This window comes from Rhamphochromis longiceps, linkage group LG11, assembly GCF_057381845.1.
Source record: "Rhamphochromis longiceps isolate RC_006_pf linkage group LG11, R_longiceps_female_GT1.1, whole genome shotgun sequence".
Taxonomy (NCBI): domain Eukaryota; kingdom Metazoa; phylum Chordata; class Actinopteri; order Cichliformes; family Cichlidae; genus Rhamphochromis; species Rhamphochromis longiceps.
The window spans coordinates 9,530,743-9,553,999 of record NC_140567.1 but is presented as its reverse complement, the minus strand read 5'-3'; the positions used below and the strand labels follow the sequence as shown (position 1 = coordinate 9,553,999).

The window sequence follows — 23,257 nt, the reverse complement described above, 5'->3', positions numbered from 1 at the left end:
ACATCTCAGACTTAGGAAGAGCTTCCTACAGCAATCTCTGTCTTTTCCCTCCAAAAATAAACGCTCTCATGTCTCCCGCAGTCGTCTGCTTTTGTTATGGTGGCAAATCCTTAATTATGACTTGACTTATAACACCCAGTTAATTTAATTTCACCGCTGCGTGCCGCTAGCTGAATAGTACTGCAAATCCTTTAAAAGGGGCGAATAAGGAATGGATGGATAGATTTATTTTGCAGGATTTTCAGCCTCCACAGTTTGCCCTGTGTTTTGGGAGGGGTCTCCTCCCAACTTTACCCACATCTCATTCATCTTAGCTCCCGGGAAAGCCAAGACTTTTAGCATCCAGTTGTGGATAAACATCCACATGCTTTTTTTTTTTTCCCATTTTCTATCATCTGTTTATTTTCCCAATTACACTGGGTGAGTCTGTGTCAGCAGCTCTGGGGTTTTGCACTGGCAGGAGGCGGAGAGAGGGAAGGGAGTATCCTCTCCCAGGGTGAGGAAGTTTCTAGAGGAAGCATGGTACAGACAGTCGTGTGCGTGCGTGTGTGTGTGTGTGTGTGTGTGTCAAATACCTCGTGGTCATTATGATAAGTGCAGAAAGAAATATATTTACAATTGTGTAACAAAAAAAGAGCCAAAATATAAAAGACAGTTTTCTTCCTTCTTTCCACACATCCCCTAATAATGGGGCTCGTGCTTTGCCTGCTGATCCGCTCAGATTGTGTCACAAATGTGTCATGAGATTACTTCACTAAAGCCACGGCGTGTTGTGGACATCCTTCACATACTTGCAGGCCTTCTGGTTAATTCTGAGGCTGACGGATAAACTCGTCTCAGTAAGGATTTATGAGGCTTTTCACACAGACAACTAAAAAAGCAAACGTGGTTTTGAGACCTGAAATTTAAAATTTAAACTTAAAAAAAAAACAAAAACAAAAACAAACAAGAAACTAAAACATTATTTCAGGCTAAGAAATAATGTTTTAGTCACAGTCACAGTCACAGCCCAAAGTTTTCAGGGCCAAACTGCATCCGTCTGCTTCTAAAATGAGGCAACAAAATGCAAGCAGTTAGACAATCAGAGTGTCAGAAAGCCCACTGTTTAGCTCCCTCCTCATTTAGAGGCCAAGCCAGAAAGTGAAGCACACCTATAATAACGCTAATTCCTCAATAAACAGGAAAACACGGGTCTGTGGACTGGTGGAATTTTACAATGACAGCCAGGGTGATAATTTTTCTGTTTGCCTGTGAAAAACACGGGTTTGTTGATCACATGGAGCTATTTTAAAAGCTTAACTCGACTTAGATTGACTATTAAAAACAGTGACTCAAAGCTGTGCTACAAAAACAAGTTTTGTTTTTACATTTTTCTGGATTTATTTCATTTAAAGCCTGACAAAAAAACGACATCAGATTAGGGAGACTGCCACAAGTTGGTGAATTATCCGAGTGAAAAAAAAAAGTTCCTCTGAATCAGTTCCTGGACATATTTAACAAAATAACCTGTAATCTTTGCAAATTTTAGACCTTGCCTAAATAAATCAAACCTGTTCGACAAAATCAAACCAGGAAGATTTCCCACCCCCCGTATCCCCTGCACTTATTGCAAGCAAGGAAAGACCTTTTGCTTTGGAACGGCACCAATGTAGCGTGAAGAGATACATCTGACAGTGTTACACTGGAATATGACAGGCACTTTGATTTTATTGAAGTACAGCAGTCGCTCTGTCTTCTGTCTAGGCCAAGCTAGGAAAGTTATCTGTAGGAATGCTCATGCAAATATTGACCTTCAATTAGGTGAAACAGACACCCGCGCTTAGGGGCTGCAATATGGAGACATCAGCAAAAACATCGTACAGGCAAACACGTACAGAATACATCTAAGTGTGCAGAGTGTATGTAAACACATCGTGTGTCAATACGCCTCCTTTTAATGCCAGTGTACTGACAACTGCAAAATCTGAAGACTTATAAAGGTAGTTTTAACCTCAAACAGGATGTCAACAAATCATCTGCAGCATCACAAAACCACAAAAAACACGAGCTATTTGGTGCTAACACAGAACAAACGCAGACCAAAATGTGGGGAGTTTCATGACCTTTAAAGTATAAAGAGAGAATGGCCTTCCCAACTGACACCAGTTGACCACACTCTTGCATAATTAACAGCATCTAAAGTGAGGTGTTCTTTGCATGACCTTACCTGACAACGTCAGGGCATAGCTTGCCTAGAAAGACTGTGAGAAACAGCAAATAGATGCACGTGTGCAGCCCACAGCCCACATGTGCATTTTTCAGATTAATTATATTTTTAATACAGCATCGTATTCACCGGTTCGACTGATATATTGGATCACACCGCAGGGCATGGCAAATATATGTAAAGAAATAAATAAATAAGGGCATGCCCCGGAGTTCCCCGTAAGCCAACACAGCTCACATCATGTAAGGCACAGCAAGTAAGAAAGAACGGCGCACTCTCCCTCCCTCCCCACTTCAGTGACAGTGACATGGCTGGGGAGGATTGTGCTGGAGCATCGCCTGCTGTCTTGATTTGCTCGGCAGATCCACGGCAGGGTTGGAAGGATTCTGCCCTCCCAAAGCCCTCTTACCCTCCTGCGGAGCAGAAATCCCCTCCAATCCTCACTTACTGCTCCTGCAGGAGTGCCTTACTCACTGAGACAAAGGACTCCATTAGAGGAGAGGAGAGAAATCAGCTCTAAAGAGAGGAGGGAAAGCTAGTATGAGGACATGCACACACACATATAAATATATATATATATATATATATAACTATATAAGTGTTCAGCACTGTGTCTGCATCGCCTGCATAGTTTACACACTCTCATGGGACTGATATAAGATGAGACAGATTGAGAGCCTGCATCTGAGGACACAGCAATAGGATTTCAGAGAAGTTAAAGCAGAGGTAAACACTAGTTATCTTTGCAGGTGTCAGTTAATGAACACAGATTAGAGCGGTGAACAGGCATCATCTGGAGATTGCAATCTGTGCAGATGCATTGCACGCTGAGGGGTGTGGTCAGAGCGGTGTCTTGGGAGTCGGCGAGTGAAAGCGAGAGATTTGGAAAGTGGTGGAGATATCTGGTAGTGAAATATAATAACTTGCCTGCACCATCGATCAATACGCACACTGGGTGCGTTCTCTTTCTTTCAAGCCAACAGATGCAAAAAAAAAAAACAAACAAACTGGAGGATTATATGCCTGACCTCCAAAAAGTGCGATTTAATTCTTTCACATAACTGCTAACTCTAAAGCTGAAACTTTATCGTGCGTGTTATCACTTTTGCTTTTGTGTTTTTTCAAGCACTGATCAGCCTCGCCCCCAGTATTACACAAAGCTCAGCAGTGATATCCTGGCAGAGCCCCCTTTCAGACATACCTGTGGTGTGGAGCACAGAGGCTTACAATCATACTACAACAATAAGTATTGCAAAATGCCGGCCGCTGCAGACAGCGAACCCCGTGCACAAAAATGCCCTCCGTGTTGATATAAGGAGAAAACACACAGATTGTTGCATATCCTAAAGACGACAACAGAAAATACAAATCTGGTGATAATGGCAATTTATTGGGTCTCGAGAAAAGTTGGGAGTTAGGATGTAATCAACTTGTCGCCTATTTTCGAAGAAGGATTGTCATTACGTGCAGCAAACCTCTCGACATTCCACTTGGCTACCAACGGTGCTCGAGTGGGTAATGATTAACGCTTACGGAGGGAGTGTTCGAGCGAGTAACCACTTTGTTGCGCTTTCTCTTCCTGTAAGAACCTTCACTGCCTGCACGGACATCACCGTCCAAGATTATCATTGTATAACCTGGACGAGCACACCTGGGAGCGGGCCAGGTGGCGGCACTAACACACATACGGCACAGACTCTGGTCCCTGCCTGGCAAACACAAAGAAACTCCATTTGAAGGGGCCAGCCAATACACAGGCCCGGGTAGGAGGCTGAGTGTAGGCCAGACACTGATAAACAACTGTAACCCCTGCAAACAAACACAAACACACACACTGACCTAAATGACACCAAAGCAGAGTCATGCACTACACAGAAGGCCACAGGGCTAGATAAGTGAAGAAAATGCTTTTTAATATTCAGAATGCATTACAGTGTTACTGAATGCCTGCAAAAGGATTATTGGGCTACTGGGGCATTTGTGAAGTTGCCAGATTGGCACTCCTGACCTCCATTTTACTCTGTGTGCATTTGTGCAATTTGTGTATCCAAGACTTGTTCCTGGTTTACTGTTTACTGCCTCTGAGCACTACAGTGCATCTATTCTTCTCCGGTGCCTCGGAGGAACAGGATTAGTGACCAGCCACAGAGAGATGAAAGATGTGCCCTCTTACCACACATCTTCAACATGTGTTCTTTTTTCCCCCATGAAGATCCCAATAAAACCCCTCAACATCCTCTCGAAGAAAACAAGACTTAAACCTGCTCGCACACACCAACAGCACCAGAGCCAACGCTCGGTTTGAATTTTTGTAGAAAGGTGTGACGCCGTCCGTGAAACATTTCGCGTTAAAGGTTCAGTCTAAACTGCCAAGCTCGCTTTGAAAAAAACCACACATGCTCCCCGACCTTCCTGCTCCGGTGCTACAGTGCTTATCAGACCTTGCTGTCTGCAGGGGATGCATCTGAAGGTTTGAGCAGGAACTCGACAAGACCCCTTGCTGCCAATGGCATTTCATGCAGTAAATCAACACGTTGCCACCTGCAAGGTTGAGTGAGAGTGCGAGAGCTGCAGAGGGTATGCCAGGTGACTGTGGGTGCACGTGAAAGTAGGGATATGGGGTATAAGCTGTTATTAATTGACCAGAACTGGCCTGTTTTCTCAAGTGGTACTCGTGCCAGTGGGAGAGACACCAAGACATAGAGCAGAGTCGAAGTTCTTTAGTAATCACTGTTACTCCTGACACTTATATTTGCTCTTATTGTGCCTGATCAAACTTATTGCTCAAGACTTCAGCTACGACACTGAATATTTTTTATATAGTGAACTGGCATTGCTAATCCGTTGACTTGTGTGTATATACACACACACACACACACACACACACACACACACACACACACACACACACACACACACATATATAAAAACAGGTTCTGCAAGACCTTCGTTTCCAACTTTAAGACGTAGTAATCTCTGACAGCAGGTATTTTGTCCAATGACCAAATCCTCCACGACGCGAACAGTCTTGGAATTCTGCAAGGAAATGGAGCGGCGCTCTCCTCAGGTGCCTGCTGAGCTAGCGCCTTCCTTCAGCCAGCAACACCACAAACTGGTCTTGATCCAGGCCAGAGTGGAGCACCGTAAGTTCGCCACTTTCTGCTGATTCACTAAGAAATAATTGCATATAGGCCTCTCTCCCTTTTCACCCCACACCACCTTTACCACTATGGTGTGACATCTTACTGTATCTTTGTGGTGGGACTTAAAAGAGTACAGCTGGCAGACGTCGCCAAGGACGCTGCAGCATAGAGGCTGCTGTGTTTGTTTCCTTTTCAAATGCTTGCACTGATGAGGTACTGAACCTCATCTCCTATGTAAAACACAACAAAACAAAACAAAAACGAGACAGCATCAGCTGGCTGTGGTCTTCATCTACACAGAACAACAGATTTCAAGTGCTATGATTTCAGATTTCAATGCTTTCCTCCCCACTGCTGTCAGACTCCATAATAAAGACTTTAACTGATCAAGCACACACATCCATACATATGCAATAATACTAAGTGCAATAATCCTTTGTCATCGTTGTATTTTTACTCAGTTGTATATAGTATTTGTATTCTATTTTTATCTTATTGTATATTTATTTTATTTTATTCTACTGTATATAGTATTTTATTTTATTCTATTCTGTACAGTTGTGTACTGTATTTATTCTTATTGTATTCTAATTTTTGCCTCATAACTTTTGCACTGTCCACTTCCTGCTGTGACAAAACAAATTTCCCACGTGTGGGACTAATAAAGGTTATCTTATCTTATCTTATCTATCCATATCTCACTTCCTGTAAAAGTAACATCAGAGGTGCAAAACCATGACTTTGCCTTATGCCAACTTCTGATTTTACACAGACAGATAGAGTTACACTAAAACTCAATGACACAACTTCAAGTAGATGAAAAGACCAACAAAAAAAAACCTGTTTTGTTAACTGAGCCCATCTATCATATAAAAGCAGATCAACAGAGTACAAAAGCATGATGTCATCGTCCAAAAATCTGCCAAGTGTAGGTGTAGCCCATTACAAATAACTTCACAGGCCTGATCGTGAATCGCGTGTTTATGCGTAGCGTGCGTGTGCTAGCCCCCCATCCCCACCACTCCTGCTCTCCTCAGCCGGTTAGCTATTGAGGACAGCCGGGGTGAGTGAAGGTGCATGATGAAGCATATGCTGTCAGCTGTATATGTGCAGCGCCCCTGCCGCTACTTCAGCGTACAGTACTTTGGTGAAAAGGGGAAAAAAAAACTCGCTCTGCTGCTCGGGTCCGCTACACGCAACACATCTTTAATCATTTATCACCAAAACGCATCGCTCAACTTCATATCACACTCACGCTTTTCAAAATAAATAAACACCAAAAATAAAATAAAATACGGCCGGGATCAGCTGTCAACTTCACACCGTGTACCCATCCCCTCTCTGTCTCTCTCGCGCTTTCTTTCTGACGAGCACCACAAGCCAAATGAAAGTAAGTAACAAACAGCCGACACGGTTCATATTTACCAGCTTGCTACAGTGCTGGCGCTGCAGCCATTTATCCCGTTGCGAAGGAGCCAGAAGTCCGCATTTCCTGGATTGTGATGCGCCGGGATCAGCTGCTGTGCGCCCGGGTTTCTGTGCAGGGAGGACCGGAGGGGCTGGTTGTGCTTCCCACTGTTGTGTCAGACCGGACAGCGATGCCACGTTCAGCAGATCGCCACAAAAAAACAACATCTCGCCCTACGCAAGACACACTCCGCGGTTCCGCACCACCCCGCGCGGTAGGTCCGGTGGGCACCGCCCTCCCGTCAGCCTCCACCAGTGGGCTGGCGCGCCGAGCCCCGCCTCATGAATAATCATAAGCTGTAGAAGGACGCCATTGGTTGAGAGGAGCGGTTCCTGGTTAATGCTGTTAATTCTAATTAGCTAGACAAGCTCGCGCAGTGAGCGTGAGAGTTCTGGAGTCAAACTGAGCCGTTTATCCACTTTGTTTTCCTCCGTGGACCTACACCATCACTGCACACCTCCATCCTGTACCACAACAGTCTACTTGAACGAGTGACTGAGATGACATCACACAAAAGATCTTAACAATGATTTGTTATGAGCTGAAACCATAAATGAATTAACTTCAATTGCGCAAGGGTGCTGTGCCATTCTGCAGTTTTAGGACCCGATACCAAGTAAATACAGGGCCAATGTAACGATATCCCTAAGGATACTTTTAACCTTTAAAGGGAGCTTATGTAGGGAACCGTGTTATGTTTATGAGATGAATGATCATCAGTTAGCCAAAGTTGAACCCATTTTAATGGCCAATTGATTACTGATTTTTACTTTCCACAATAATTGCTTGATATAACGTTATAACAGGCCTGGTATGTAAATGTGTCTGTCTCTAAATCATATGATTCAGAGACAGACACATAAGTATTAAGCCTATCCTGCTATCGTGCTAGTACCGTTCCAATATCAATACAAGTTTAGGGATGGACACTATCGATATTTGGATCGATCTGCTCACTTCTAGTTTGCAGTTTTTGGCAGACACCCGGCTGCAATGGGTGCTGATCTGTTGACCATGGCTCTCTGACCTTCTCCTATTTGTGGGCCCATAAGTAGGGACTTATGGGAGGTAGATGCAAAAGGTCAATGAGAAAGGCATTCCTGGAGATCAAATGGTAATCAAAGGCCAGTGGACATCAGAGTGCACGAGTTGTGGTAACTGGCAGCCGGAGCTTATCTCTTCACCTGACTCACCCATCGTCACTGCCAAGGCATCCAGCAACTGAATTGCACATGTCCTGATGTTTCACTGGAGAATGCACTTGTGAGCGTACAGTTAGTCCTGCTCTTTTGTGTCTCATATTTTCTGAGCTGTCTGTGCATCTGCATCCAGCACAAAAACTCTTTGTTCTCGTGGCTGAGAACAGCTCTGCAGCGGAGAGGGGAAAAGGAAAGGAAAAGTGCGAGGGAGGTTGAGAGGGAGGGGTGGATGCGAGGAGAGGTGTAGAAACGAGAGGATGGGAAAGCAAAGAAAAACGGCGTTAGGAAGTGAGAGACGGAGGAAGAGACAGTGAAAGGAGCGGGGACACGCTGTGGTGTGAGCGCTCCGGAGTGCTACAATATGACTCTGACGAGTTTATGTAACCAGACCGGCCTGGCATTTGGCTCACAGCAGACGCCGGGTGCGCTAACTATTATATAACTGCATTAGCTGCTCCTCTGAGCTGAGGGAGAGCATGCGCACACACTCAGACTTGTAGACTTCCAGCTTAGAGCAGAGGGACTGCTTTGCACTGTAGCCTGTGCTGTGCGAGAACGTGGAAATACAGAGGAAGTTCATCAGTTCAACAGGAACGAGCAGAGCTGTTAGCGGACCATACATATTTAGTGGAGAGAAACTGCACAGCGCAGTCTGTCGGGCATCAGCATCTTCCCATCATCCAGCAACAAGTTTCCAATCCCGAAAAGCCTAATTGGGGCTTAATGTTGGGTAAATGTTTCCAGTGCTCGTGCAGTATGCCAGCAGGGTCCAAACTCAATTAGCTCCCCTGCATGCAGTGCATAATCCAATGGGCCTGGATTCCACTCTTAAAACCCAATTACACCTCAGACAGGCATTTCCAGTCATTCCGTCAAAGAGGTGGTCAGGGATGCATAACCCCTAACAAAAACGGTACTTATCTAAATCAGCATCAGGAGAAGTCAACACCGCTCACTGTTCAATATTTGCAATATGAAAGTGCGAAACAAAACTGAAATAGTCTCATGCTTTAGTGCGGAGGCAGAACTCGTTCTTGACTAAAATGCGGCCAAACACTGACATTTGCAAGCCGAGATTAAGGTCAGGGCTAACACTGCAAGTGATAACGATTGTCTGAATCAATCTAAAATTAAAAATCCCAGCAGGCCTAACTAAGCATGGCTGCAGAGCTACACTAAGTGGCTCATAATCAGCACATTACAGCTCCCGATTATTACGGCGACAAATTGCATCTGATGATAACAGAGGAAATGAAAGTGAGATTTATGACGCTGGAGCCAATGGCCGAAGACGAGGAGAGTCTTAAATCTACTCAATGAGAAAACCAGATCTCACATTTGTACACCTGATGATAGCAGGGGAAATAAAAGTGAAATTTATGACGCCTGGCTAATTTGTTCTCGGGTGCTGGTGCTGCCTGAATTCAGAGGCTGTTACATTTCAGATGGGGCTAATGAAAGAAGAGTGTTTGTTTAATAAGTCTGATTGTTTTATAATGTAAACGCTCCAGTCAGTGAGGGAGAAATGAAGAAATAGGAGATAAAACAGTTTTGTGGGGTCAAAGCGTCAGAGATTTGGAGGATGTGCTGCAAGCCTGCTCCTGTCAGAGGACAGACATGGCTTCTTTCAGTTTTGGTAGTTTACTACAAATGCCTGTGCGTTTGACAGTGATTACACAAGACTTGACATGCACTCTGTTTCTCCATGAAGTGAAGTCACATGTCAGGCACAAGTAATCAGACAAAAACTGCAAAAAGCCAAAAGGAAAGGCTGGCAAACATGCATGCAATGCGCAGTGTTCCAGCATCACCACATCACAACAAGCCAAATGCAGAAACAGAGCATTGGATATCACGCCTGCAGCTGCAGTTAAAAATTGTTCAGTTTTTCAGTAAAGTCCTTTACGCAGATGTTGCAGCCACACAACTGCTGTCCTCTCCTGTGGCAGTTGTGTTTTCCCGGCTTGTCCAAATTTAAATCTGTTGAATAGTCATAATTGGACTCCAACAAGTAACGTACATGTTTACAGAAATGGAAGAATGCACTTTGCACACCATAATATTTTCAGAGCTGTTTTCTTTAAGGATTTAGTGAAGTGTTGTCATCTTCCCCACAGTGTTTAGGAAGTCTTTGTTTCCTCAGCTTAAAGTGAAATAAATCAGATTTCAGTCTGTCAAACAGGCACAATCCATCAACTCAGGATTGAAATGGATAGGCTGTTGGAGGGGTGTTGCTGCAGGAGGGTGGAGGTCCACAGGAGGCAGTATGTCCTGAATATTTCCACATTCAGAGCCGACTGGATTGAGTGAGTGCAGCAGCCAAAACCAACATGTCCTGTCTACCAGCCAGGCAAGGAGGAAATAACACAGCGGAGATTGGCACACACTGTGCTGTCTCTGTACCAGCAGAGAGGAGCGATTGCACACATTTTGCTGCTTTGATTTCGAGTTAAGAACAAATGTGTAAAACATGGTGAGAGATGAACCCTTTTATAGACTGGAAATGGTTCACTTTCAGTTTAGCGTTGTACTCGTGTGACAACAAGATAACTACAAGTACAATCAGCAAAGCATTAGCAGCTGATGAGTGTCCCCCAATCACACAACTGATGGACAGATAAAAATCAGCACATTAGCGCCTGTGAGCTCCTTCTCAGTCCCAGACTCTGGTGCCTCATCACTTTAATCTACATGTTAGGAAAAGAGTGCAATCAGCCTGCGTCCACCATTAGCACCCATAAGCATGAAGGATTCATGTCCAATCTATAACACGAAACCTGAATAGCCCTACAATGGCAAAGCCACCAAAGAAACAAGCACAGCTCTGCCCACAAACAGGTTTTGGTGTAAAACTCCACGTTTGTAGTTGTGATTTATTTATTTAATCCAAAGTTTGTATTGAGACTCATTTAAAACAATGAGTGGAGAAGCGTTTCATCTTTATTAAAAACTGAGTCTATACATAAATTATGTTTACAGTTTATGTTACAGACCAGTGCTTTATGGCATGCAATGACCAGATCGCCACGATGTAAGGCAAGGTGTAGTAAGCACATCAGCATTAGTGATCTATTAGGATACTTTTTGAAAAGTGGAACTACAGAAAGGCACTTAATAGTGTTATGAAATTTTAAATCATGATCCAACATGAAATTTATCTGTAATATTCCCCTTAATGTGACAAAATATATAAACAACGTTAAAAAAAAGTTAAATCAATCAGAAAACTTTTGAAAAACTGCATTCACTACACTCATATGCAGCCAAAGAAACACAACATCCGATTCATGTGTGTGTCCAGCGAAATGTCTGAAAATGACAACTGCAAATCAGGATTGTACCAAAAACTTTTTCCACAATTACAAAATATACTCACCTTATTTCAACTCATTCCAGTCAGACTGAAATTGAGGTAACAACTATATAATGCATATGTAAGAGTACTGTATCACCATTACAGCCATCGAATCACTACGAAAGTCAATACCAGCAATAAAAATCAATAACAGCAATTTGAAAATGCATTATTATTGTTTTGTACATTGAGACATTTAAAAATCCAGTTTTTAGCCTAATAATTCACGGTGCAACCTCCTTACTATAATGGCATTTGTAAATGCAGGTAGGGTGGGATTTATGCTTCACCTCCTGAACCATACCACTGCACACTGCATGACGCTGACTGCTACGGATCAATACAAGAATCCTTGCTGCAAACAGTTTGCTATACATGACATAAACACTGTTGTCTGTGGCTGTCAGAGGCCTGGAAAAGCTTAGCACCGGAGAAAAATCATCTTAGCTTGGAGCAGACGAGGAAGAGCTGAGATTAGACTGGCTGTCTATTAGGACACTCTTGCTCAAGGTGCAATCACATGTATTTGCTTGCAGCCTAGTAGCCGCGGGGAAGCCCTGTTATGATCTGAAGGGCGTGCCATATTAGTCTTATCTAGTTTTCACAGTCACCTCATTCTGAGGCTCCCGATCAGGGCTCTCCTCGGTGCCCCCTGCAGTAAAGGAGTACAGCTAATCAGGGGTATTCCAGATTGAGCCAATCAGAGAGCTCTGATCTGAAAGACCTTTAAAAGGGAATCTAAGTGAAATGTCTGAGGTATTGAGAAAGTGCCTTGTTGCTGAGTCGTTGTTATGGAATTTAAAACTTAGAACGGAGGTACTGGTGCTTATATGCTCACACTACAGAAGGTAGGGCGGCAAGCCTATTAATGTGAGTCACTGGAAAATGAAAAATTCCCATGGGTAAGTAAAGACTCTAAACTTACCAAACATTTAAAATCTTCTTAAACAATATCTGTTTTAATTATTACACCAAATAAGCCAACCAAGAGGTGTAAACCAACACAAACACAATAACAACACATACAAATGTAAAAACAAAAACAAAACAGAAACATCAAGAAATAAAAATTCTTAATAACATTCTTTCTGTTTCCTTCTTAGCAACTTGACTTCACCAGCCGCCAAAAAACAGAAAACAAATAATCAAATATAAGTGAAAGATGATGCACGCTCAGCTGAAATCCCTGTCAGGGAAAATAAGAGGGGCAATGAGGGTCCAAAGGTAAAGCCCGAGGCCCAGCCAGCTGGAACTCATCTTCACCCAAACAGCTGGCATAGTGCTCTGCATGACCTGGGTGTTGGTTTCTGGTCTGTTGGAGGACACAGAGTGAAAAGCAGCAATTTAGTTTACACCAACTCAACCTACCACATGTTTGGAAATTCATCCACACTTCCTCTATATACATGAATTGGTCACAAAAGAAAGAAAAAACAAAGATACTCTGGTGGTGGGTGAGGTTCATCTAAACCGAGATGATTCAAGAGGCTGACATTCAATCTGTGCTGAAAGAATGAAGAACTTTCAGGTGAACTAGTCTGCCCTCTGGTGGTTCGATTGGAGGGTGTCAGAACTTTAAACCGCCACATAAACATTGAAACATGTTTTATCCTTTGTTTTGTTTTTTATCTTTAAATGTTTTACCAAGGAGCTCCACTGCTACTGTGCCGCGATCACAAGTAGCTGTATGTAAGTAACTGATAAAGGTGAAAATTATGGATTTTAAATTCACCGTCAGGGTCAAAAGTCTCATATCGTACCTGTTGCTTCATGTCTGTCAGTCTGCTGTGAGTACTTACTTGTACCAGTTGGTAAGAGTCATCATGATGTACAGAGAGGCCAGACAGAGGTGGAAATGGAAAAAGGAGTAGTTGTAAGTGACACTCTCCTCTTCATTGTCAACAGCCCTGCGGATACCATCCTCTCCAACCACACCCTCTCCACCTGACCCTCCGCCCTCCTCTGTCTGCATCAGCTTGTTTACCTGGGTGTTGCTGGATGAACGGATACTGAGGGAGAGACAGAATGAGGAAGTTTAACAAAAGCAAATAAAACAGAACATATATTATTTTCCGGCACTGCTAATCTTACCTGGCATAGAGAGTACAAAAGAGGAAGATGATCAATCCCACAATGCCCTGAGCATCCCACCACTGCACCTGTCCTGTAGGGCTGCCACCAGACGGTTGAGTGGTGTTGACGTTTGACACTAGACTCAACAGGCTGGGGTTACACTTACGATCTGTGCACAGAAGACCACAAAGAAATTGTACACACCAATTATAAAATGATTTGAAAAGCACATTATTATACAGTGAGAAGGTCTGCAAAATGACATATTAATGAATTAAAGTCTCTGACTTCCATCTTGACTATAATGGCAATACACATTTTTTAATGTTTTTTTTCCTCTTCTGTAACTAACAGCACTGAAGATGCAACTTTAAAGTATCAAAAATCCATGAATACACCTTTTTCCCTTTACTGTTAAACTTCTAACATTTAAACGTTTAATTATTTATTCAATGTTTTTCATCTCAACAGTGTCTTTCACACTAGTGCTTCACTGGTGTGAAAGTTGCTTCACAACTCAACTTCAATTTTATTTATATAGTAGCAAATCACAAGAGTCAGGCACTTTAATATTGTAAGTTAAAGACTCGACAATATTACAGAGAAAACCTCAACAATCACACAAACTCCTATAAGCAAGCACTTGGCAACAGTAGGAATGAAAAACTCCCTTTTAACAGGAAGACACCTCCAGCAGAACCAGGCTCAGGGATGGGCAGCCATTTGCCAGTACTGATAAAGTGTGAGCAGAACAATAGGGGAAAAAAACCTGACCTCTGACCTTGAGGTTGAAGTCACTCACATTCAAACTCGTCTGAGATTTTTAGCAAATACACCTATCGTATTCATTTGAAAATCTGACGTCACCTCGTTCTCCAGTTATTGTATTCACTAAATTGGTCGTCCACAGCTTTGAGATGACGAGTCATTACATCTTCAGCGTCACGTCAGTGGGACTAAGATGACTACATCTTAACATGAATGTAACTAGTCAGCACAACACTGCCCATTGTGACTACTCACAGGGGACATGCAACTCACATGAAAATGAGACACAGAGGGTGTGCTAACTATTAGCAAAAAGCAGCTCTTTGTTTATTTAGAGTCCCAGGGAAAAACTCACCTTTCAAATAAAAATGCTGCGACAAATAAACAGCAAGTACATATAATAAATGACAACAGTCAGGAAACAGGAAAAAAAAAAGCATGCAGGTAAAACCGAAGGTAGACTTAGGATTAAGAAGTCAGAAGACTCACTGGGATTGTTGGTCATCGCAGACCAGGTGACATACATGGTGTAGAGGGAAATAATAGAAGCCTGAAGCAGACCAGAGTACGGTTGAGTTGCCTGTAAATAGAAAAAGTAAAAATATTTAACAAAATAATAATAAAATAAAATGTTCAGCTGCTTTGAAAGGAAGGTTTATTTAACAGTGTTTGAATGTGCTGCTTGTTTGCATCACAAACTCAACAGAGCCTATGAAAAAAATACTCATTCATAAAGACTTGGGGAAGAATATTGACAAAACACTCAGAAAACCTGACCTCTGACCTTGAGGTTTAGGCCACAGAGACTTTAACTCATCTGAGACTGAAATAAATATCATAGTTTGATCTACCAATAAAGTCCTACGTTGCATGTTTTTTGAGTTATCACATTTACAATCTTTTGGGTGCACGCCATTCGCCCGCCCATAGGTTGACAATACCCCATCAACCTTTTACAACTAAGTGGTAAAAAGTACTTAAAAGGATTTAAAGGTACTTAAAACTAAAAAGTACTTAAACCATCAAGTTAACTAAAGCCATTAACAGAATGCAAAGAAACAACTGCCATGAGTTTCTATACAAAACATGGGGGAAAAGAAAATAAGAAATAAAAAAAGAGACATTAAGTGAACTTAAAAATAGGTGTAGTGTACTTTTGTGATACACCAATTTGTATCACAAGATAGTGTAGCAACCAGTCTGCCCTAAGTCCAAAGTGAGAGGAAGAGGAAATGCTGATGGCAAGGCAGATATGAAAGGTTTTAGTTATCAGGGCAGCAAACATTGCCTGAAGGACCTGGAAAGCAGCCCTTATTACTACCAGCACTAATTCCTGGAAAGAAACCAGAGAAAAAAAAAAATACAAACAGCAGCAAAACGCAAACATCCGGGTTTCTTTCAAGCACTGGTATCTGCCAGAAAACAAGTTCAGTCCGCTGACTGCGACAGGGAGGGTGGCAGGCTTTCTGCTGCAGCCGATGAATGTACTGCTGTCTGTTAGCTATGAAGCTAAAGTGTATGAAACAAATGAAGTAGCTGCAAAGGTACAGCTGCCATGTCGCTACCAACCCAGGAGGTGAGAGAAAAGGAGATCAGTTAGAGAGCACTGAATAATGCTTACATGAGTTCACACACAGCAAACGAGGATATAGCCTACTGTAATTAATTAGGTATTAGGTTGGCTGAACAAGTTATTACAATTTTCTTAGAGCTTCTCAGATTTTCTAAGCTGTTTACATTAAAAGTTACACTTTTTGACTATAAAAATAAAAACCTCACTCTGCTTAAGCTAATAATAACAATGTGTTTGCTGTATGTGAATAACAGCTATGTACCAAATCATTAACCAGGGTATTGTTTGCATTTACCAACCTCCTCCATATAAGGAGGCTGTATTCTATTCCAACTGTAAGAGTAACAGACGAGGTACTTCTGAGCAGGTCACATGTGTGTCACACAGGGATAACGCAGACCACCATTTACTGTCACATCCACACCTAAGACTAATTTGGACACACCAGTTAACCTAACAAACACGTTTTTGTACTGTGATTACTGTTACTGCAGAACATGCAAACTACACTCAGAAAGCCAGCCGACCAGGAAGTTGTTGCACTGCCCCAAACTTAGACAACATTCAGTTTTTCTGTTTCTGGTAAGAGAGTTGGGCTACAACACAAAACATTTGCCTAGCTCTGGTAGACACCGTTCCCTAGTGGTTCACATTTTACAAATCCAGTAAATACCTTTAACCTCTTGCAATCGCTCCTGTGCGGTATCCAACATGAAGAAATACAGTTTCCATGTTTGTACCTGTATCTTTGGTAAGACGGAAACAATGGAGACGATGACGCAGAAGATAAGGTTGAGGCTGATGAAGACTTTGTGCTCTGTGCAGTTATCTGGCATTGTATAGTAAATGTAGAAAAGCACCACAGCAGCGATAGCCAGTGCATAGTGGAGGACAGTGAAAGACAGCAGCCCTGGAATTGAAATGAATACACAATAACATTAATGATGGTATAACAGGATTATTATTTTAAGAAAAATGATGAAATTGACTCGGGCAGCAGAGAAGCTCTGCTTCATCCTGTGTCAATGCCAGAAATGTCACATACCAATATAACTCAATGCTAAATCAGATTTTGTGCGCTATCATTATTTTAAAAAGTCATTACAGTATCAAATATGGAGTCTATCACGAAACTCTTGAATACGTTACCTGCAAACCAGCATTTGTTCCCATTTTCAGCATTTTCTACCCAGGCTTTGTTCCAGGAGTGGGCAAAGTCAATGAGGAGTATGAGTTGGATTATAATGAAGATAAAGGATCCCACCAATCCGAAGTAAAACCACACTGTGAAATGAAAAGGAAAAGATACAGCATCCTCAATCTGCTGAACAGGTATGTGTATATTCTCATTATCATTTCTCAAGAAAAGGATATAGTACAGTTGCTGTTTCTTGTAATTCAGCAAACAGATATTCATACCATCGTGAAATGTCCCATCAGGGATGAAAAAGGCTCCCACTGTAATCCCGACCAGGATCAGAAACTTAAAGAACCAGAACCTGAAGATTTACAAACTTACAATTAGTACAGAAGAAATACAGAAGTAGTACAGTACACATACCTCCCTCCCTGAACCCATTCTTCTGCAATTTAAAAAAAAAAAAAAAAGGTTCTCACCCATTTTGAATAGCTGCACGTGGGTCTTTACTGCTACGGACACGAATCATGATGACACAGAACAGAAAGAAGAAGCAGGTCATGGCAAAGCACATTCGATACACAGACTTGTACCCCACGATGACATTACAGTCAACCTGGTTTTCAATACCAGGTATTGAAGTTCCGCCCTTGCAAAATCCTGGGATCTGTGGAACAGATGAAAGTCAAATCAAACAAGCTTGCAGTTAAACTTAACTAAAAAAGTAAACCATGTATCAAATAGCAATTCAATTACTACTGGTTTTCAGAGGCACTGCAATACAAGTCGTGACTTAGACGTATCACTGTTTCCAGCTTAATTGTTACAAAAAACACAATGTTACGGTACAGGGTGGGCCATTTATATGGATACACCGTAATAACATGGGAATGGCTGGTGATATTAAAGTCCTGTTTGTGGCACATTAGTATAGGTGAGGGGGCAAACTCCTCAAGATGGGTGGTGACCATGGTGGTCATGGTGCGCTTACCTGCTGCTCTCTGGCAGGTAGCTCCATGCCCTCCTGGGTTTTAAATGCACCTTAGAACACACATGCATCAACACTACAATGAGCGGGTGGAGGGAGGTTTGGAGTCTTCTTTCACCCCCGTTCTCTGCGGCCTGCTGGAGCGGGGGGGCTAGGAGGAGGAGTTGGCCGTCCGACTGCGGTCTGGAGTGTGGGGCCTCCCTGCTGCTGCGGAGTCGGGGCGGTCTGCCTCTCCCCACCGCAGGGAAAAGGGTAACACCACCTGGGTCTGGGTGCACTTCCCCCCTCCAGGGGCAAGGGTACCTAGACCCGGTTCGTAGAGTACGCTTGGGGAGTGTGATCGTGTGTACAGCGTCTCTTCATGTCTGTCTCCACGTTGGTTGAGTGTGGAGTAAGTGCATATGAGAGCATGAGGGTGGGAATGGATGTTTGTGTCTGTGTGTGCCTGTATGTCTGTGTCTATATGTCAGGTTGGGTATCAGACGCCACCTCTCTGGGGACATCTCAGGCCCTCCAAGGTTTGGAGGCCTATCTCCACCCACCACCACTTCCCCTGCCAGTGGCGGACTCCCTCAGACATCGGTGCGTTGGTGGTTCTTTGTGTCCGGGGATGGGCGTCCAGGTACACACCGGCTCACTCCTTGGCGGCCGCTTATCGGGGCCTGGAGCCTGGGGCTCGCTCGGGCCACTTCGGAGGTGGGGTGCCCCCGGCCTCTCGGCCTGGGGCTCGGTCACTCAGGCGCGGCTGGCTGCCGGCGGAGCTCACGGGCGCGTCACTGCAACCCCCCCTGGCTTCTGCTCCGCGGCTGCTGAGTGAGCCCTCATCTGGGACTCTCCTCAGCTCTTTCTGGGACAGTGGCGCGGCTGCCCCTCTGTTGGTCTTTCTTGGTCTCTTGTGTTCTGGGGGCCTCTGGATGTCTGGAGTTTTGATCTCCTCCATACCTGCTTCATACCCTGGAGGACGGGGCTGTGGCCCCCCCACACCCTCTAGCAGATCATTACATGAAGGAACCTTTTAAAAAAAACAAGCGCGTCCATGCTCACAGGTGTACACACGGGTGATCACACCCACAAACTACACCCTTTTTGGCTCCTACCTCAAAGCACACTGTGTTCTGTTGATCTTATGTGCTGCACAATAATGTTTAACATTTAGTATTTACTGTCATATTCCCATATATCATTGTGATGTTGTTTATTCTATTACTCTTGTTCTCTTCTGCTTGTTTTCTTTTTTCTTTCTCAACAGGTGACCCAGGTGATTGACAGATGCATTTTTTTTTCTTTTTTTTTTTCTGCTCATTCTGTTGGTTTTTGTCTTTTGCCCTTCTCCCCCGTCCCTCTTCTCAGCTGTTTCTCTTTCACTCTTTCTTTCTCCCCTTCTTTCCCCCAGTCAAGTCTGTCCCGTATTCAGCAAGTGAAAATAAAATAAACAATAAAAGGTGAATCAAATGGACCATTACGGCAAGGCTGGGATGGTCAATTTGGTAAAGTAAATCCGTTGGGCATCTTTCTTTGCCTTTAGACAATAATTCTGATGCAAAAGAGCCAAACGGGACAGGCAAAAAAAACAACAAAAAAAACAAACCAATACACAATGACCTTTTCTATTTTTCTAGTTTGTAACAACACTGTAAAAGCTGTTGTTGCAGCTAATTTTGTGCACTACAATCAGGATATGACTTCTCAGGTAACATTACTTAAATGGAGATATGAGAACTTTACAATAAATTATTTAGAGATAAAGTAGCTACAAGAAAAGGATCCAACATTAGATCTGCATTATTTTACATACTTGAGTAAGGCTTTGGTCACATAAACCCAGAGACTGGTTGGTGACCCACCTGGCAACCTCCAGTCTCTAGGAAAAAAAAAAGCGCATTTCCCAGCAGGTTACTGAGTGGCTGTTGGAAGTTTCTGGGTGTTGCCAGGTGAAGTCAGTCATCAAGAGGGTGCTGCAAAAACTTTCTTGTGACTATGTTGTTTGCTACCAGATTGTCACGGTCGCCCATAGTCTGCATGGATACAATGATTTGCCTGCAAACACTTTTCTACTGTGGTGAAACTTGAAAAGTGTGACGCAAACCAGAAACTTCTCCTTTGCAGGCAAATGTGCTGTCTTTCTTGTTTGCATCATTTTTCAGTTTCACTACCACTGTGACAGCAGTTGACAGGGCTCGCAAAATCGCTAGCCCGACGTCCTGGGGCTAGCGATTTTTCCAGTTGGGCTACCAAAATCTCTCTCTGCCCTGCCCGTTGGGCTATCAGAGGAAGGAAAAATATATGTCAATGCTTTTGCATTCTTTCGGAAATGTAGCTGGGTAATTATGTCATTGGCATCAGTGAGCCACTGTCAATATGTGACATATTGAAATCGCGTTTGAATTTGCGCTTGTTTTTTGCTTTCACTTTGCAATTGCGCGAACTGTGTATAAAGAGCGACAGCACTGATCTGTGAGTGATGATAATTTGCGCACCAATTCCTCTGACATGGTCAGCTTACTATGCAAACATGACAAGTGAAATCTCCTGCAGCAACCTTAAACATGTGAAAGGTTGATCGCGCAGAGAATTGCTGAGCGTTATGTGAGTCCGTGTGTAAAAGCAGCAGGATATATATTTTAGTTCTGCTGAGCCAAATAAGACAGGTCTGGGTGAAGAGGTGACCACAAAATGGAGAAGTTATGACAAATCAGACTATAAGGCAAAAAGAAAGTGCAGCTTCATGGTTTCATGGACAAAAGAATTTCTGTGGCTGCAATATGACGAGCTAAATAACCAGGGCTGCACATAAGTGGTCCGCAGGTGCGCATTCGCTGTCAAAATAAAACACGTGCACAAGATAAGAAGTTGCAACGCGTGTTTGCGTACATAAGATTTTCTGGAGGACAGACATTTGTTTAGAACTCTTAAAGATGTCGAAGAAGCTCCTTTAAGCAATTACTTTGGTGTTCCTCCACCTCCAAAGAAATGTCAGAAGGAGTCCGAACCACAAAAGAAGCGCGTATTCTCGGAGAAGTGGTTGCAGGAGGTGAGCTGGCTTCAAACAAATGATGAACGCACAGAGAGGTGGTGCAGAAAATCCCACTCTAGCGGACAAAAACAGTGCTTTTTATATGGACGCAAACGCGCGTTGCAACTTCTTATCTGGTGCACGTCTTTTATTTTGACAGCGAACGCGCACATGCGGACCACTTACATGGTGTATGGACTATATGGTGTATATTATGAGTAGTTGTATGTTAAATACTATTGCATATCATTATATACATAAATATGACAATAAGAACAAAGGTCTTACCTTGCGAAGCTGCGTTTCCATTCCAGGAAGGATCATGATAACAGACACAAAGGTTCCCATCAGCAAGAAGAAGGAGAAAACCAAGCGGGTGATGGTGGAGTTATTTGAAGAGGGACAGCAACCACACAAAAGACATGGTGCTGAGCCACACAGACATGAGGCCTGCCGAGGATGGAGGGGTAGGAGGAGAGAGCGATAAAGAGCGTGAGAGTTGAAGCTGAAGACAGCCACAAAAATATATCACCTGCTTAGGTGTGATGGCACTCATAAATAGGTTAGCTGAACTACTGTGTGGGTAAATTTTAAACATGGCAGTTCCAAGGGTTGATGTTTAGATACAAGTAACATGAAATTCGCGCCTCTCACTTAAATGCTTAATTACAAACAAAAAAAAACATTAGAGCGCAAGGTTCCTCCATGTATTTTATTTCATCAACGAAAAACACTCCACCTTTACAGATACCCTAGTTCCCATATATAAACGGTTGAACACACCCTGCACTTGTTAAGCCGGTCTAAAAATGAGCTGGTTTCCTACGAAGGCAATCAAAATCACATGCCTTACATCTGGTGTCAGTAACTCGTCAGCTTTAAACATCAAACGTCACTAACTTTCCATTTTATTAACAACGCGATGAAAATGGCCTGTTCACTTCTGACTAGCTTGCTACGCTAACTGCCCTAAATCTAACGTCGAGTATTGGCAGATTTCCCAAGTAACAGTAATGATCAGCTATTTATAAATGGTCTCACATTTGTTGAAGCTATCACATGCCTAACGTCACAACTAACACTTAAACCTGACACCAATTACTAATGTTATCCTTAGTTTAACCTAACAGTGGGAGAATAAACAAAAGCCTTCCGGAAATATCTAAAACAGACATTCATATGCGATACTTACACAGCTGGCTAAAGAGCACAAAGCCAAGCAAGCCCCCATTTTCACATAAATGTGATGAAATGTATGTATTTATGTTCCGACGCCTTTCGTGTTCCTTCACTAACCCGTTAAAAGCTGCTATGTCTAACACTCGGAAGTTACTGGAGTTTTTCAAAATAAAAGCATACTTCAAACGTCATCAATCAACCCCATAGCTACAGACTACGCTATGTTCTCTATATGAAAAAACTCAAATCATAGATTCTTAGTGTGAGAAGAGTTTATATATAGTCTGAAGCATTTTGAAGAGTTCTGTCAACCAAGAAACATTTTGCAGAGCAGAACCAGACAGTGAATACACGGACTCTGAAACCTACCATCTGTCCTCTCCCTCAGCAAGAGATCATTATCTGCTGTATAAAAGTAGATGCAAAAAGAGAGCCAGTCAGGTGCTGGCAGAAGAAGCCTCGTTAAAGTCCCTGCTGTTGTCGTATTGCTAGTTCATGAGCACAGTAGGGAGCCAACAGGGATGGGGTTATTAATAGTCCTTTTAATATAACCTGTAACGTGGAAAAAACTTAATGAAATCTATTACAAGTGTGATTACTGAGAAATAGAAGATGGTTTTTTTCCCAAGTAACTACTTCAAACATTTCTCAACTCACCGAACATTAAAAACATACTTGTCAAAAATGTACTTATAGTAACAATACACAGCCAATAAATCACCTTTCAGAGACCTCAGCTGTGAAACTGCACTTACTGCATGATTATTTGTTATCTAGTCATCGCATTTGCAAACTTAGGTGTCCACGCTGCCCGTCTGCCCGGTGGGGTGACGGCAATAACCCATCAGTCATTTACAAGTGAGGCGTAAAAAGCATTGCTTGCTTAAAAACACGTTTCATAGCATCACCACACTGAACTGGCACTGCTCCTAACACTACTGAAAAGTTAATTTCTATATCCAACACTAGGTTGCAGTATTAACCAGCAGTTTATGCTACTTTCTCTCAGCTAAAGAAGCTCCTGTGACATAATCCCCACTTGTTCTTTTTTTTTTTTTTCTTTTTTTTGTGTCCCGTTTGGATCTTTAGCCATCAGAATTGTTGTCTTAAGGCCAAGAAAGATGCCAAGCGGATTTATTTTACCAAGTGGATCA

At 42.8% G+C, this 23,257-nt stretch overlaps 2 protein-coding genes across 3 annotated transcripts in view; both read right to left on the bottom strand.

Moving 5' to 3' along the window:
- hivep3b (HIVEP zinc finger 3b) overlaps positions 1–7,030 on the bottom strand; it is a 38,529-nt gene extending 31,499 nt beyond the window's left edge. For both annotated transcript variants that reach the window (XM_085422208.1, XM_085422209.1), the window contains exon 1: positions 6,775–7,030. The gene's annotated coding sequence lies outside the window, so the exon portion shown is untranslated. The remainder of the gene's footprint in view (positions 1–6,774) is intronic.
- A 3,888-nt stretch (positions 7,031–10,918) lies between these two features.
- Positions 10,919–22,272, bottom strand: serinc2l (serine incorporator 2, like). Its single transcript, XM_085422207.1, has 10 exons — positions 22,117–22,272; positions 21,213–21,374; positions 17,403–17,590; positions 17,205–17,284; positions 16,935–17,069; positions 16,526–16,695; positions 14,702–14,792; positions 13,463–13,613; positions 13,171–13,380; positions 10,919–12,683 (listed from the first exon to the last, which is right to left on the bottom strand). The coding sequence occupies exons 1-10, from the start codon at positions 22,153–22,155 to the stop codon at positions 12,545–12,547; spliced, it is 1,365 nt and encodes a 454-aa protein (XP_085278333.1). The 5' UTR covers positions 22,156–22,272; the 3' UTR covers positions 10,919–12,544.
- Between the last annotated feature and the right edge of the window lie 985 nt (positions 22,273–23,257).

Coding starts and splice junctions, on each gene's coding strand:
- serinc2l (XM_085422207.1), bottom strand. CDS start 22,155: ATGGGGGCTTGCTTGGCTTTGTGCTCTTTAGCCAGCTGT. Junction 17,070..17,204: donor TGATGGGACATTTCACGATG/GTATGAATATCT, acceptor TTCATTTCACAG/TGTGGTTTTACTTCGGATTG. Junction 12,684..13,170: donor ACTCTTACCAACTGGTACAA/GTAAGTACTCAC, acceptor GTCCTCCAACAG/ACCAGAAACCAACACCCAGG.